The sequence below is a fragment of the Cricetulus griseus genome, chromosome 8 (genome assembly GCF_003668045.3).
Source record: "Cricetulus griseus strain 17A/GY chromosome 8, alternate assembly CriGri-PICRH-1.0, whole genome shotgun sequence".
Classification (NCBI taxonomy): Eukaryota; Metazoa; Chordata; class Mammalia; order Rodentia; family Cricetidae; genus Cricetulus; species Cricetulus griseus.
The window spans coordinates 95,169,221-95,184,859 of NC_048601.1; the positions used below are offsets into that span (position 1 = coordinate 95,169,221).

Sequence of the window (15,639 nt, forward strand, 5' to 3'; positions counted from 1 at the left end):
CAAAGGGAAAACAGACTCTTGAGAGTCAAAGTGAAATTGAAACTTCCAGCTTTTCCTACCTAGTGTTTTCTCTTAAGCACTGTCTTGGGATCTGGGTAATTAGGAAGAAAGGCTTTTAATAGCTTAAAGAAGGGCTCCAGGGGATGCTAATGTGGCCATTGTTCCTAATGTTCACTGGCCAGTGAAACAGCAGGCTCTAATTTTATTTTCAATCTATTTGTGTTTTTGTTTTTACCTTGTTTATCCTGACTTATTTTGAGATCTTAACCCAACATTAAGTTACAAAAAAAGACTTCTATTTTTACTTATGTGACATGGATGCATGTATGTCAGTGTGTGTGTGTGTGTGTGTGTGTGTGTGTGTGTGTGTGTGTGTCCAATAGAGACCAGGAAAGGGCAAAAGATCCCCTGGAGCTGAAGTTACAGGTGGTTTTGAACTGCCTAAACTGGGTGCTGGGAATGAAATTCAGGTCCTCTGTAAGAGCAGCAAGCACTTTTAACCACTGAGCCATTTCTCAAGCCCCCATTAAGTTTATGTTTTAAACCACATGCTTTGCTTTAAGGATAAACATCATTTTCTTATTTAGTAAAATCTTAATTTCAACGTTTGAAGTCACTGAGAAGAAATTTTGGGGAAAAGATATCCCTTAAAATACTGTATTGCATTCCACTTCAAGTTAGCCTCTGAACTAAACTAAGGGTGCATCTCAGTTCTGAGGAGAGCTTCCCACCCTCTCTTGGGTATGTGACAGGCTCTTATCACAGGCACATTACAGAGATTTACAGTGTAGTCACACTCCTCCCAGCCACGTTAAACTCAGTCTTCAGTAGATGAAGCTGAGTTCTGAGGATACATTCCTGATTTCCAGCTATCAGCCCTTCAGACTGTGTGTGCAGTAGTGAATGCAAGGCAGAGAAGGGGTGGGGCCCATATACAATTCTTGACTTGGCTCCTAGCTGTGATGCTATTGACAGTTGATAGTTGCTAGGGAAAGGGAATCAGTTTTCTGTAAGGGTGTGGCCCTTGGTAGGTCAACCATGGGCAGCACAAATTGGAAAATTTGAGAGTAAAAAGAAGATGTAAGACTGGGAGGGGGGAGGGGTCAATGTGACCAAAATAAATTGTGTGCACGTATGAAATTCTCAAAGGATTAGTGAAATAGTATATTAGTAAAGAATCTTTATTTAGAACTTATCAGTCCCTCAAGTTAGCATAGCTATACCCACAGGGTATCAAAAAAAAAAAAAAAAAAAAAAAAAAAAAAAAAAAAAAGCCAGGGCTGAGGAACAGCTGAGTTACTAAGAACACTAACAGCTCTTTCAGAGCACTGAGCTCAGTTCTCACTAACCACTGGCAGCCAGCCCACAATTGCCTGTAACTCCAGTTGCAAGGGATCTGATGGCTGCTTCCTGCTTGCGTCAACACTGCACACATGTGGCATTCAGCCACACAGTCACATGACAAAAACAAACAAGATAAATGAAAACAAAAATTGGGGGAAAAAAAAGCCAAACTCATCCAAGTTTACCGAATGTTTCGGTCCATAGCTTTTAGAACTCTGTGTCTGCTGCAGGATGGGTCACTGTCAGTGTTGAACTGTGCGGAGGAGAAAACTGGTCACCCCACAGGAAAAACACGGAAAGACAGAAAGAGTGAGGGGCAGAGGCTCAACTGTCGCCCTCAGGGGCGTGACCTTTCCCACAGCGTTTCACTCCTTTTAAGATGTAGCTTATACGTTTATTTGTGTGTGTGTGTGGGGGGGGGGTAGGGGAGGTATTTGTGTGTGAGTGAGGGTGTGGGGAGCTGTGTGAGCATGTGAGGGAGGGTGTGGTTAGACTCCGGAAGAGGGCACAGATCCCCTCAAGATGAAGTTAAAGGCAGCTGTGAACTGCCCATGCCGGTGCTAGAAACTGAGTTTCAGATCTCTAAAGGAGAAGTAAGTGATTTTAACTACTGAGCCATCTCTCCAGCCCCAAGCCCTACTTCTTTTTTTCCTCCATTTCCTTCCTTCCTTCCTTCCTTCCTTCCTTCCTTCCTTCCTTCCTTCCTTCCTTCCTCCCTCCCTTCCTTCCTTCTTTCCTACCTTTCTTTCTTTTACACCCTAACTGCAGTTTTCTCTCCCTCCTCTCCTCCCATCCCCCCCAAAGCCTTTCTGCCCCCCCATCTACTCCTCACTCTTCCTGTTCAGAAATGGGCAGGCCTCCCTCGGATATCAACAAAGCATGGCTTATCAAGTTTCAGCAAGATTCAGCACCTTCTTAAAGCCCCAAGCCCCACCTCTTAAAGGCCCCGCAAGCTTCCAATAGTAGCAAGGGCTGGTTTCCAAATCTTTAACACATGGACCTCTGGGACACATATTCAAACCATAGCAGATTTGTTATTTCAATCACTAGATGAAAACTGCTCCTAACAATTCGAGCTGAGAGAAGTTAAGAAAAATAATTGACTTGCTGGTTCATCCCCTAGAAAGGGTAGAAATCATAGAGATACGTGACTCCAGCCATCAGCCCTGCCCCTTTCAGACATGTTTCAAATTGGCCTTCAACTATAGTGCCTCTGTTCTCACCTCCCAAGTGTTAGTATTGTAGTGCTCAGGAGAGAGAGGGTTAGCAATAACCCAGGGCAGGTACAGAAGAGACTGCTGGTTGAACCAAGGCAATAGGATCAGATACATATCTGAAATTAGACATGTATGAAGAATTTCTTAAAGGGCCAAACATAAGGACTAAAGAAGTTAGTACTCAATCATCTAGAATGTAGTTACCCATGAACCCTTCCATGGATTCTATGATGGTTAGTTTTAACTGTCTACTTGGCACATTCTAGAATCCCTGGGCATGGAGTCTTATTGAGGAATAGTCTAGATCATGTTGTACTATGAGCCTGTCTTTGGGGGGATTACGCTGATTATGCTAGTTGAAGCAGAAAGATCCGCCAACTGTGGGTGGCACCATTCCCCAGACAGTGGAAAAGTGAACCAAGCAGTGGCATGTACAAATTTATTGGTTTCTGCTCTTGACTCTTGATATACTATAACCATTTCTCTCAAGCTTTTACTATTGTGGCTTCCCTGCAATGATGGGTTGTACCCTGGAACTATGAGTAAATGATCTTTTTCTCCCCTAGGTTGCTTTTGTTGGGATATTTTATTACAGCAACAGGAAACAAAACAAAAACATATGCAGCTTCTCACTTGCCGACTCAGTCAATCAATTAATACTTATTAAGGCTTTATTACAGGCCAGGAAGTCTGACCTAAAAGTGAAATATAATTACTGTAATGTATTCAAGACTCTGCAGAAGATAAGTATGAAGGTAAGAGATGGAAATAGTCACCTGACCATGAATGTAGGTGCAGGTAGAAGACACACAGCCCCCCAGGGGGTTATGCTTAATTACAGAGAGATCAAGAGACTCTTATTAATCAAGAAGGTGATCCATATTTGGGAAGATGTCAATGATAATTAATTAGGCTCCAGCAGGTTGCTGTAGTTAAGGTCTACATCGGATAATTTAATTGAGGCAGTAAACGCTAACAGTGAGGGTTACCATGGACCCTACAAGCCGTTGTTAGGGTGTGGCAGCAGACTGTGAGCACTTTGGGAAGCCAACAAGAGTGGTGTCCAAGAGCTCAGGCGGTCACTTCCTTATTTAGTTTTCCTTCTAGCTGCCACAGAAGGGAAGACACAGGTGGCCTTTGCAATAAACGCTAATCTGGAAAATCTAGAAAGAATTTCTTTGAGGTCAAGCCAGAGGGAATGAATGGGAATTCATAAAGACAAATGCTGATTCAATACATTTTCAGACTTCAGAGATAGAAGTAAAAGCCAGAAGCTGTGGAAGAGGTGGGATGGTGGTCCATCGGGTGAACTGCAAGAGGCCACGCTGCAGGGAGGAAGTGGCAGTGTGAGGGGAAAAGAAAGGAAACCCAGGAAGATACACTGAGGCAGGAGAGCCCAGGTCTCTCAAAGCCATCTGGATAAGTCTGAAAAAAAGGAGCTCTCTCTCTCTTTTTTTTTTTGAGACAGGTTCTTGTTATTAATTAAAACTTTTTCATTTATTTTACATCCTGATCACCCTTCTACCCCTCCTGCACCGACTCAGGTTCTTTGAGACAGCTTCTTCTTCTGTAGCTCAGGCTAGCCTCAAACTGCCACCCATCCTCTTGAGTGCTGAGGCTATAGTCACGGGCCATCACACAAAGCACACTTAACATCTTTGATTCCCATTCTTCTAGCTTCTAAAGCACTGGGTTCTCAGCCTCCCCAACGCTGAGACTCTTTAATACAGTTCCTCATGGTGTGGTGTCTACAACCATAAAATTATTTTGTTGCTACTTCATAACTGTAATTTTTCTACCGTTATGGATTGTAACGTAACTGATATGCAACTCAAGTCCCTGCCCATCTGCATTTAGTGAAGATTGAATCAGAGAGAGCGAAGTCATGGATATATGTAAGATAGCAACTGTAGCTATTTGTGTTGCCTCCGACACCAAACGTTACTGCCTTCTACGTTCTTCCCATGGGAAGCATGGGAGATACCACAGGAAGGTTTGGAGAAGGGTGAGCAGATTGAGGTTTTACCTCAGATATAAAACTGTGGGGGCTACATCAGGGGAGGGGGGCTGAACAGTGCCAACAGGCTGGCTTTGAGGGGGCATAGGTGTGGTCGGGCATGACCGCATCTGCCACCAGAGGAATAATTGGCTTCCTGAGGCTGGAACAGCAAGGCTGTCTGCTCCAGAGGAAAGGTGCTATCTAGAGGAAGACAATGGAAGAGAAAGGCAGTCAACTGTTGTCTGCATAAACATACATTGCAATCACATAGTGTTTACAACTCAGACCTGCCATTTGGCACAGAGGTGTGCTTCAGTGTTCACTGCGTGCAATGACTTCAGGTGACCCCTCCTATCAGGCCCAACATGCCCATCCACTCTCTGGGCAGTAAGATGGTTAATACAGACTATCACCTTGTCAGGATCTAGACTAACTTAGGATATGCATTATATCTGTATATATTTGCATATCTGCATATCTCCGTGTGATGATCTAGACTGGGTTCATCGAGGCAGGAAGACCTGCTTTAACTGTGGATGACACAGTTCCGCTCACTGGGCTGGTGTTCCAGACTGAATAGAAAGAGAAATGCAACTAAGCACCTGGGTAGGTTTTTGTTAGATTGACACAAACTGGGGTCATATTCAAAGAGGGAACCTCAACTGAGAAAATGCCTCCATTAGATTGGCCAGTAGGGCAGTTTCTTGATTCATGAGTGACGTGGGGGGAGACACCTCTGAGCAGCTGGTTCTGGGTGTACGAAGAAGCAGGCTGAGTGAGTCTCAGAGCAAGCTGGTAAGCTGCATTCCTCCATGTTGCTGCTTCAGTTCCTGCCTCCAGGATCCTGCCCTGGCTTCTCTCAGTGATGGACTGATGTGGAAGTTCAAGTGAAATAAGCCCTTTCTTCCTCAAGTTGCTTTTGGCCATGCTGTTTTATACAGCAATAGAAACCTTGATGACAGATGTTCACCTCTTTGCTTCCTGACTACAAATGCAATGTGACCAATGGCCACACTGTCTTGCCCTCACCCTGCAGATGCAATGTGACCAATGGCTGCACTCTCTCGCTCTCACACCATCCCAGGTATGGTGGGCTGTACCTTGAACTTGCCTTGCCTTGGTCAGGGATTTTGGAACTAATAGAGACAGTGAGAAACAGGTTTGCTCTGTTGACCCCATCCTTCTTGGGTACTTTCCTGTAGTCACTATGCCCACAGGCAAGGGTGCTGCAGCCAGTGATGCCCAGGATATGTCTTCACTCTCTCCCACTCTAAGGTTTCTGGTTCTGATTGAAAATAGTGGTCTCCCAAATGCAGTGGAAAAACACAAACCATTTTAAGTGTGAATTCCCCTCTTACTGAACCCCTCAAGCTTTATTTTAAAAAACCCATCTGGTTTTTCAGAACAACATGGAGAGGCTAAAACACATTTGGAAATCAAATTGCTTTGAGCCCTGAGCACCAAGGCCAATTTTATCTCCTCAAACATATACTTTTCCAGCATCAACCAGCCAGCTGATCTTTCCTACATTCAAAGAAGGTAATTTTCTCCAATTTTCCAGTCTCTCCAGCTCTGTGTCCCGAGACACAGAGGGCTCTCTGCCGACAAGTGGCAGGATTCAAGAAAATGAGGGTGACCAGAAGAAAGTCTGCACCAGGCACAGCTATCTTACCACATAGGCAGTTGGAGTCAAGCCTGGGTATTAGGAAATTCTGTCTTGAACAAACAAAGAATTGAAAATGACAAGGTGGGAGGTGGAGTCCTTGTAAAAACCCAATACCCTCATTTTGGAATTAACATCAATCCCAGCCAGGCTTAGAAAGGGACTGTTTGCCAATTAAGCAGCACGTGGGTATTTATGGGAGTCTCAGATGGGTTTCCCATCAGCCCACACTAGGAGCTGGGGGCACAGATTTGTTTTCTTTGTGTTTATGATTTTGGATGGGATCAGGACCTCAGATTTGGAGGTGTGTTAAGATTAAATTTGTAAAGTCTTCCAGGCACATGAGACATCTGAGGAAGGCTTTGGTCTGGAGATGTGCATTTAGGAGAGGACAGAACACTGACAGCAAGAGTGTGCCGGGGCCTGGGACTTCCATCATGGAGAGTGCTAGGAAGAGAGGCTACCAGCAAGAGGCCTGAGGTAGCCAGAGCTACCCACAAGGCAGAGGCTACGTCATATTGCCCAGAGAAGGGCCAATCACTCCAGCACACAGTGCTATCCGTCTAAGAAATGACATTGTATCCCCTAACCTGGAGTCCTCTGTGACCTTGACAAGAGGAAGTTTGGGAGCCTGGGGTAGATGCCTAATCAGAGTGGGCTCCAAGGCAGGTGCAGTGGAGTAAGAAAGGAATCATGGTAGACAGCTGCCCCAGGTTGCAGAAGACAGGAGACCAGGTGGAAGCCTAGCAGGAACATGGACAAGATGAGGGCGTGGAATGGGGCAGAAATGAGGTTGCATTTATTTCAAGATCAGCACATTCTCATGCTCAAAAATGTTCAGGGGAGAAAGAAGAGGTTCCCTATAGCTATTCCTCAAGCCCGTGAAAATTCACTGTGATTCCTTTAGATGTCATATGGAGAGGAGGTGAGTCACTGGTGGCTAGAAGTAGGGGTGAACACAGGCAGGGGGAGGGGAGAGTGTTGCAACGTCTCCTAAGTCATTTCAGCTGAAGATGATGGATGAGGGATGGAGGGGTGAGGAGGGGGGAAGGTTTGAGACTGCCCATCACTTCAGGCTGAGGCAGAGTAGCACTGGGGTGATTCAATATAGGCAAAAGTGTTGTCCCATGTCACAGAACCCTGGAACAGCATAGAAAAGGTCCCCACGGTAGTTTCAATAAGAATGGCCCTTAGGCACATATATTTGAATGCTTAGCCATCATAAAGGAGCTACTTGAAAAGGATTGGGTGTGGCTTTGTTGGAGGAAGTGTCACTGGGGGTCAGCTTTGAGGTTCCTAATGCCCCTGCCAGCCCAGTCAGTGTCTCCCTGTCTATCTCTCTGCTTGTGGATCAGGATGTAGCTCTCAGTTACTTCTCCAGCACTTGCCTGCATGCTGCCATGCTCTCTGCCAAGACGATGATGGGCTTAGGCCTCTGAAACTGTAAACAAGTCCCCAGTTAAATACTTTTCCTTTCTAAGAGTTGCTGTGGTCATGTGTTCACAGCAATGGAGCAGTGACTAAGACAGTCTGCCAAGGTTGACAGGGCAGTGCAGCTACTGTAACAAATATGAGAAGTTACTCAATGGAGCACGTGTGTGGAAAGACCTAGCTGCTCCAGTCTCCCCCCCCCCCCCCCCGTCAAGTTCCCCTCCCCCACGCAGCAGGCAGGAGGGACCTCCAGGAAGCAGGGACCTTGTCAGCTTTGCTACTTTCTGCTCTTCTTCTGTTGTAACAAAGGCATAAGGAAATTCTACAAGTTTCAGGTTTGTAGAAGATTTCAAGCTTTCCGGGAAGGCAGGCTTAAGAAACAAAGTAACTAGAAATCCCTGTCCTAATTAACTCACAGATAAAAGCATCACCCAGCTGGGATAATGGTACCACACCACACAACACTGGCCCAGCCCCAACCCTACACCTGAATGAACTTCTAACAGTCAGAACGGCTGTTTGGAGGCCATGGAGATTTGCTTAGGGTTTTACAATTTTACTGTCAATTACATTTTAATCACTTATGCAATTATTATATTACCAATGCATCTATTAATTTATTTTAAAAGAACCAATTGAAGTCTATAGTCTTATAACGCCAACCTAGCACATTTCCTTATGATAAAAACGGGGCCTCACTTCTAGATCATGAGCCCCAAAGTTAAGCCCAAGACACATGTTAACATCAGTGATTGATGTGTACAAAGAAAAAAAAAGTTCCTTCCTCCTCAATAGAGAAAGTCTCCATTTCCTTCCAACTCTTGGTTGTCCTGTTCTCTTCAAGAACAGAGAAGTTAAAAAGATGGTAGCAACTCTGTAATATTCACAACCCAGAAATTGGTTAAGATAAGAAAAGGTAGCTTGTGAGGTCACAAGAGAAATGTCCTGGAGACAGGAGACCTGGGTTCCACCTGGTGTGGCAGTTTGTAAACTCCAGAGAAAGTGAGGTTGATATGGGATAGGAGCTAAGCTATTTAAACACCCTGACCTCAGTTTACACACCTGAAAATGGGACTAGTGGGATCTGTGAGAAACAAATGGCTTAATAAGTACTTACTGAGGTACTTACTGAGAGGTTAAGGCATACCAGACACCCAGAAGATTACCCTCAGGAGAAGGGGGAAAGGAGGGGAGAAGAGGGAGAAAGAAGGGGAAGAGGGAGAAAGAAAAAGAAGAGGAGGAGGCTTAAATGACTCCCATCTTTGGGCAGGCGCTGCGGCTGGTTTCCCTTGGCTGCAGTCAGCACAGCTCTAGGCAGCGGCTCTCATTTTGTCAGAACAAGTTTCCAGCACATGCTGCTGACAGCTGTGGGAGGGCAGCTCAGAGAAATGGCCCTGGGGTTCAGCAACTTATAAACCTGTGCCTCCATTTCATGCCTCACACCCTCCCCTCCCTCCCCTCCCCTCCTCCCTCCCTCCCCCCTCTCCCCCCTCCCCTCCCCTCCCTCCCTCCCCTCCCCTCCCCTCCCTCCCCTCCCCCTCCCCTCCCATCCCCTCCCCTCCACTTCCCTTTATTTTTCCCCCTCTTCTTCCACAGCCACTAACAGCCCTCCTCACTTCATTTAGACTGTTGCTTTAGGACTAGGCTGTCTGAAACCATGACAACCTAATAAAAAAGTGCCCAGCTCTACTTCTGGAATCTTTCTAGGTTCTCCTCCAGTGATCTGAGCCCCAGAGTTGGATCTGGTACCCCTTATTTCTACCCTTCCATGTATCCTCAGAATCTGTTTCTGTCCCCCTGTTTGGATTTGTTTTACATTCTCATCTCTGGGTATTGTCTCTCAGCTTGCATTTGGTTCTTCTCATCACAGTTTAGCACAGGCTGATGTTTTAGACTTACATTTCCCAGAGTCTGTTCTCTCTTATCTAACAAACCCTAGCCATCCATTTAAGACTGCTCACAGTCTCCAAAATGCCTTACCATGGGGAGTGAGAAAGTGGGATTCCATCTCTCTTCATCTACTGAGTTAGGACCAATGTTTCTCTCCAGAATGTATCTTTGAGCTTACAACAAGACTGCTTATTCTCAAGGTCTGACCTTGAGCATTGCCTGAGTGCTCAGACCTGCACAACACTGAGAACACTGAGTCAAAATACAAATGTGTGCATGTGCTCATTGATGCATGCACATGAGTACACACACACACACACACACACACACACACACACACACACACACAGTGGGGACAATGCTAAGGCACCTTCAACACTGAAGGTGAAATTCACTCCCAGGACTCCGCTTGTCATTTCTCTGAAGACTTTACAAAATACATACTTTGCAACACCCATCTCTTGATCTTCTCAGGGATGAAGCTAACCGTAAGGTCAGAAACTTAATACCAAATTCAGGGTACAGACAAAAGAGAAACCACTGCTCAGAGGAAAAGCCAGAAGGTGAGAGCACCGCTAATTGATTTTGTTGTTGTTGGCAAAGCATGGGAAGCTTTCCCAGGGCTGTTGGGCAACAAATGACTAAGAGTACCATGTCACTCAGAACAATGCAAAGGATACAAAATTGGGGGTCAACCATGGACACCTCAGGAGAGACACCACCTGCCAGTGAGGGCCTGGAGGCAGGCACATGGATTGCAACCCCCTTAGATGAAATTCATCATCCTAAGCATCAAGAGTTAGGAAGATGCTGCTATGTCTATCTTGTTCTGTTTTGTCTTGTTGTTTAAGAAAAAGGTCCCCCAAACTATAAAATGAGATTGGATTCACGTAAAAGTTGAGAGGGAAGGTATGTTTCTCAGCATCTGCATAGATCGCTGTATTTGGCCGTGACCTAGCACTTGGTCACAGCTAGTTCCCTGGTGAGTGAAAGCAAACTTAAGGCAGAGAAGACCAGTATCATAGAGAAGGCAGGCTCAGCAGAGCAGCACCATGGGCTCTGTTGCTTAGCAACGTGTTTCATCTCCCTGAGAGAAGTAATGGCTCCAGGAGGGAGGTGACAGATGGAGGATGGGTCCTCAACAGACCCATTTCTCACAAAGCTGAGGCCATGGGGATGTCTGTGAGGCAGCCTGCAGAGTAAGGAAAGGCTATCCCAGGGTCACATGTTTTTATGAAACAATGTGCTGACGGTCACAGACAGAGAGCAGACCTGCAGAGCTTCACAGCCACAGGGGAGGGAGAGGACAAGCTCACATGTACATAAGGTGACAGAGAGGGTGTGGGGTGGGAGGGACTCCACCCCCCACCCCCAGGTGACCTATGAATTATGTATGGACTTACCGCTTATCCACTTTGCCTCCGGATCATGGATTTTGAAGTCTTCACTGAAAAGATCTTCCACAGTCACCTTCTTCTTTTGAGACAGACTAGTATCTTCCGCTGGAGAGAAAAGGACAGAAACAGTTACACACTGCAGTGGTTAAAAGACCACATAAGACACTGTGATAGCCATTCAGAAACAGTTAAACACAATTACGGATTGTGGACAGTGGATGAAAGCCAGTCTTGCTGTTCTTTACTGAAACTATTAAAATTATGACAAAGCCATTATGGTTCAGTAAAATTCCCTACACATGCATGGGCACATTTGAACACACACACACACACACACACACACACACACACACACACACACACACAAATCCCATTTCCTAGGCACATAAGTGAATATGTGTCTCAAGGCTGGTAAGGATGCTCAAGAGAAAAGATATGCGTGTCCAGAACAGTGTTCAATGGTCCTGTGTAGACAAGCTGGTTGATAGGAGTTGAAGGACACAGGAAACATCCTTCAGTGTCACCAGTCTCTGGCCATCTTTGGGTTAAGGGTTAGTTCTTGTTCAGATCAATGGACACCCCAAATGTTTGTATGCAGATAGATTCCCAGGGCTGCCCTCCTCATCTTGACTGGAAGCACCTGGGAGAAACTTAGGAAGTCGGTAAACTAATATCCACCTGGAGAGGACATGCTCAGTTAATGGTCCCTCTCAATCAGGCTTGACAATCTGCCAACTTTTATCCTATTTATGTGTACTGGATTTCAGCTCTCCCTCAGAAGACACTGTCTCTATTAGAGCTACAAAGTCCATTGCTCTGCTTAAGAAAGACACAAGGATCTCCAGGAGGCCTGAGTGAACCGTTGGAATACTCAAGGCTAGGCTGTCCAAGTTACTTCTCTTAGTTTTACTTAATAAGAGACAAGACCTTCAAGCAAGCAACCAGAACACAGCAGCAACAGTGCAACAGCCTCAAGGCTGCCAGGTCTACCTCATGGCCAATAGGAATAATACTGAAGGAGGAATTTGGGAAGGCTTTCCTAAGGAAAGAATAGTTTAGCCCAGATATTGGCAACAAAAGAACATTCACACTAGAAAGGGCTACAAGGCAAGAACTGCCAGTAGGTTTGGTATTTTGAGGACAGGGTTTATTGGCAAAGCAGACAGCATGTGCAGGAAGCAGCTCAAGACAAAGGTAGATAGATCTTCTCATTATGCTTAGAAACTGTTAGATGATGTTCTCTTGTGGGTTTCCTTTTCAAATCTGGGGCAAGAGTCTGTTGTATCTACAGTCTAAGAATAAGTGACTCTTCCCATCAGAAATGATCACAGTTACCTCATTCAGTATCACTCTGCCTGTCCTTCATGCCTCAGCTTCTGAAGCTCTACCCAGGCCCCATAGCCCCTCAGGCAACGTCCATAGCTCTTGACGGCGTCTATGTCTTTGAGCACATCTGCCTGACTCCTTCAGTCCTGTCTCCTTGATTTTGTTGTTTTTCAATGTGCCCAATGACCCTTTCACACAGCTCTTAAGTTCTTAAATGTAAACCAGTGTATTTTAATTCCTAATATTCCCGATTAGCTTTTCCAAGATCAGTGGCTTGTCTTCCTTACTTTCTGTCTTATTATCCACATCTATAGTTCTTTTCAAAATCTAAAATGATATTTCCCATTTTCCCTCTGGACTTGAATTCCTTGGGCTTTAATCCTCCCTTGGGTTAAGCTGACATTCCACTATATTGGGACCCAGCTTCTGTCACACAGGAGTCCTGGGTTGTGGGAGACTTTTGGCTGTGTGGTTTTACAAATGATGTTGATGGTTTGGACACAGTGTCTGGATCATGGCTCCCAAGCATGTCTCATGTGGCCCCGCTGCCTAAACAGGTGATGTGATTCCAGCTCCTCTCACAGTGAACCCAGCTTAGGACAAGGTGTAGGGAGACACCGTAACCACGCCTCCTAAGGGCTGGCTACAGGTGTGCCTGACGACGCCTGTCAGGGCGTGGTCAAGGTGAGGTCAGAATGACTTGTGATAGGTCTTTAAGGGGCTGTAAGGCACATGGGAGCCCTTTCTCTCTGGCCTGCCTGCCTTGCAGTCCCCGGCACGCTCTGGCTTGTGTTTGGCTGGTGTTTATCTGAATAAAGGTATCTTAACCTTACGGACTACGGATCGGCTCTTGTTATACCAACCTCCCAGCCTCTCCTCTTCACTGATATTCTCACCCTCTGTTACAAATGTGTGTTTGGATTCCATGGGTTTCTACCTGGTACTTCCTTCAAAGATACCATTCCATTCCAGGTGTGGGAGGAGCTCATGTTGCTGCTTCTTGGGGCAGCTATGCATCGGTGTGTGTCCCTCTACAATCTCTCTGTGCCTGGAGCCTCAAGCTGTAGACAAGAGAAGTAGCTAGGAGCTTTGACACTTGGGATTTCTCCCTATGCAAAATCAGGGCTCATTGAAAAGTAATTTTCTCTCAGCTCTTTAGCTTGATCCTAGATTAAGTATATGGTTCTTGTAATCAACTTGCCATGCTGGTTACCAGGTCTCCCATGCTCTGGGGTGATGTAGACATGAGGGTTAGTATTAAGGTGAATTGCTCAGTCACACTCCCTTTTCTAAGATGTTTTTGGGACATTGACGTCAAATAGGCCAAGGTTGGGAACATCTTCATTAGTAGGGATTGAAAAACTTGAAATAATTCCCACCACCCTAGGGCATGCTTGGCAGTGGCATCTGCAGCATGTACTCTGCTCTCATCCCCTCCTGGCCATTTTGGGTGGGGACAGTCTTCTCTAGAGTCTGCCTGTGATGTTCTCTTCCTGTGACCAGGGAAGGCCACTACTGGACAATCTTCAAGGGTCAGTGGCACTGTACCTCTCATGATCCCCACAGAATAAGGCAGAAGAGCCACCAAGAGAAGGAAACTGGGGCCACTGAAACATCATGGAACTTCTTCAAAGGTGTGCAGCAGGCAGATGGCCCCGCCCAGGACTCAGTTTCCAAACCCAAAGGAGACATGGGCTGGAGAAGGTGGCTCCACAGAGGCAGTGGGACTCACATGTTGAGCTCAGTCAAATGGCTTCTCTGGGAGAGCAAAGTCCTTACAAATACTTCAGAAGAACATGGCGAAAGGCGTGGTGGCTCCTATCTGTAACTGCAGCTCAGCCAGGAAGACTGTAAGTTCAAAGATTCATACAAAAACTTCTTTCAAAAATCAAACAAAAGAAAGATAAGAGGAGGAGGAAGAAGAAGAAAGGGGGAGAAGAGGGAGGCAGAAAAAAAAGGAGGAGGTAGAGAGATGGAAGAGGAAGAAGAGGCCAGCAACAAGGAAGATGCCTGTTTATACTCGGGTATTCTGATGACCTCATTCAATGCTGTGAGAGTTGAGGACACCTGCTTGGCTCTGCCAGTGTGTGTCTGCCTGTGCATCCTGCACCAGGCTCTGCCATAAGCGGGAAACAGTACTTCCCATAGACTCTATTTAAAGTACAAACCTTCACCCAGGGGCACCTGTCTCAGACACTGCTCACCCTCCCTTGTCCTTACTACAAGGAGAGAATGTTGGCAGTGTGCGATGAGACCCCAGGACAGAGAGAACTTGGCAAAACACAACATGAACCTGGGGGCTTCCAACCTCTCTCCCAGCTAGTGGCCAGCTCAGCTCAGAACCAAGAAGATGGCATCTTATACCCACACAGAAGCCCTGTAGACAGAAGGGCTACAACTGAGATCCAGGGGCACTCTCTCCTGCCACACAGTGTAACTGATGTCAAAACACAACAAAATATCCTTTTCTGCAGAATTGCTGTGGAATGTACCAGCCCTGGATATAAAATCTATGGTTGGATTGAGAATGACCTTGAGACACCTCACCTCCTGTGAGTGACAGCAGAGGGTTATAGGAAAACCTGCTCTGCAGGATGTACCCTTTGGACTGGATCATGATGGCCACACCATCTTTTCTTCTATGGAGAGTTAGCATTGGATCCTTCACTGTCTTCATACTTTTATTCTGTATGAGCTTGGCCTTTTTCCTTTTTAATAAAGGGACAGTGACTTCATCTTTTCAGGGACCTCCCGCATTGTAGATGCCCAACCAATTTCTTCTGAAAGCAGAAAGCTTTGTTCTTCCAATCCACCCCATTGCTTTTGCTGATTTTATTTCAATGAGTGTTAGTGTTGCTGCAGTATATTGTTTATGGTTATATCCACGGTTTATAAACACCACACAAATGACAATTTACCCTAAAAGTTTCTTCCCCTATAACTTCACATCTTCAAAGCCACCCATGAAAACTAACAGCATGGTAGCAGAATCAGACACACTAATAGAAACACTGGTAACTAAGCCTCCAGTATTATACATGCCCATAAAACAAGAAATTCTCATTTACTGTTTACAAAGCTTCTAAATTCAATACATCAGAAGTATCCAACCCCTCTTCAAGCCCTTCAGTACATATTTGAAATAAATAAAAACTTAAAAAATCTATTTATTGACCTTTGTCCTTTAAAGAGTTGCATCTTCATAGTACCCATAAATTCATCTTACCATACACAGATATGTGTGTATGTGTTCACTATTTACCCCTTTATTGAAATACGTATTAATTAGAAAAAGTTATTGTATTTAAAAGTAAAATAAAATAAAGTCCACGTCAGTTCACTCTGCCAAGGCTCTGCTTAGTGGGTTCAATA

At 45.4% G+C, this 15,639-nt stretch overlaps 1 protein-coding gene across 1 annotated transcript in view; it reads right to left on the minus strand.

Annotated features, from left to right (window-relative positions):
- Positions 1-15,639, minus strand: part of Dpp6 (dipeptidyl peptidase like 6) — a 652,844-nt gene that overhangs the window by 306,568 nt on the left and 330,637 nt on the right. Inside the window, exon 3 of the mRNA XM_035448706.1 lies at positions 10,948-11,046. Coding sequence (XP_035304597.1) covers positions 10,948-11,046 — 99 coding nt within the window. The remainder of the gene's footprint in view (positions 1-10,947; positions 11,047-15,639) is intronic.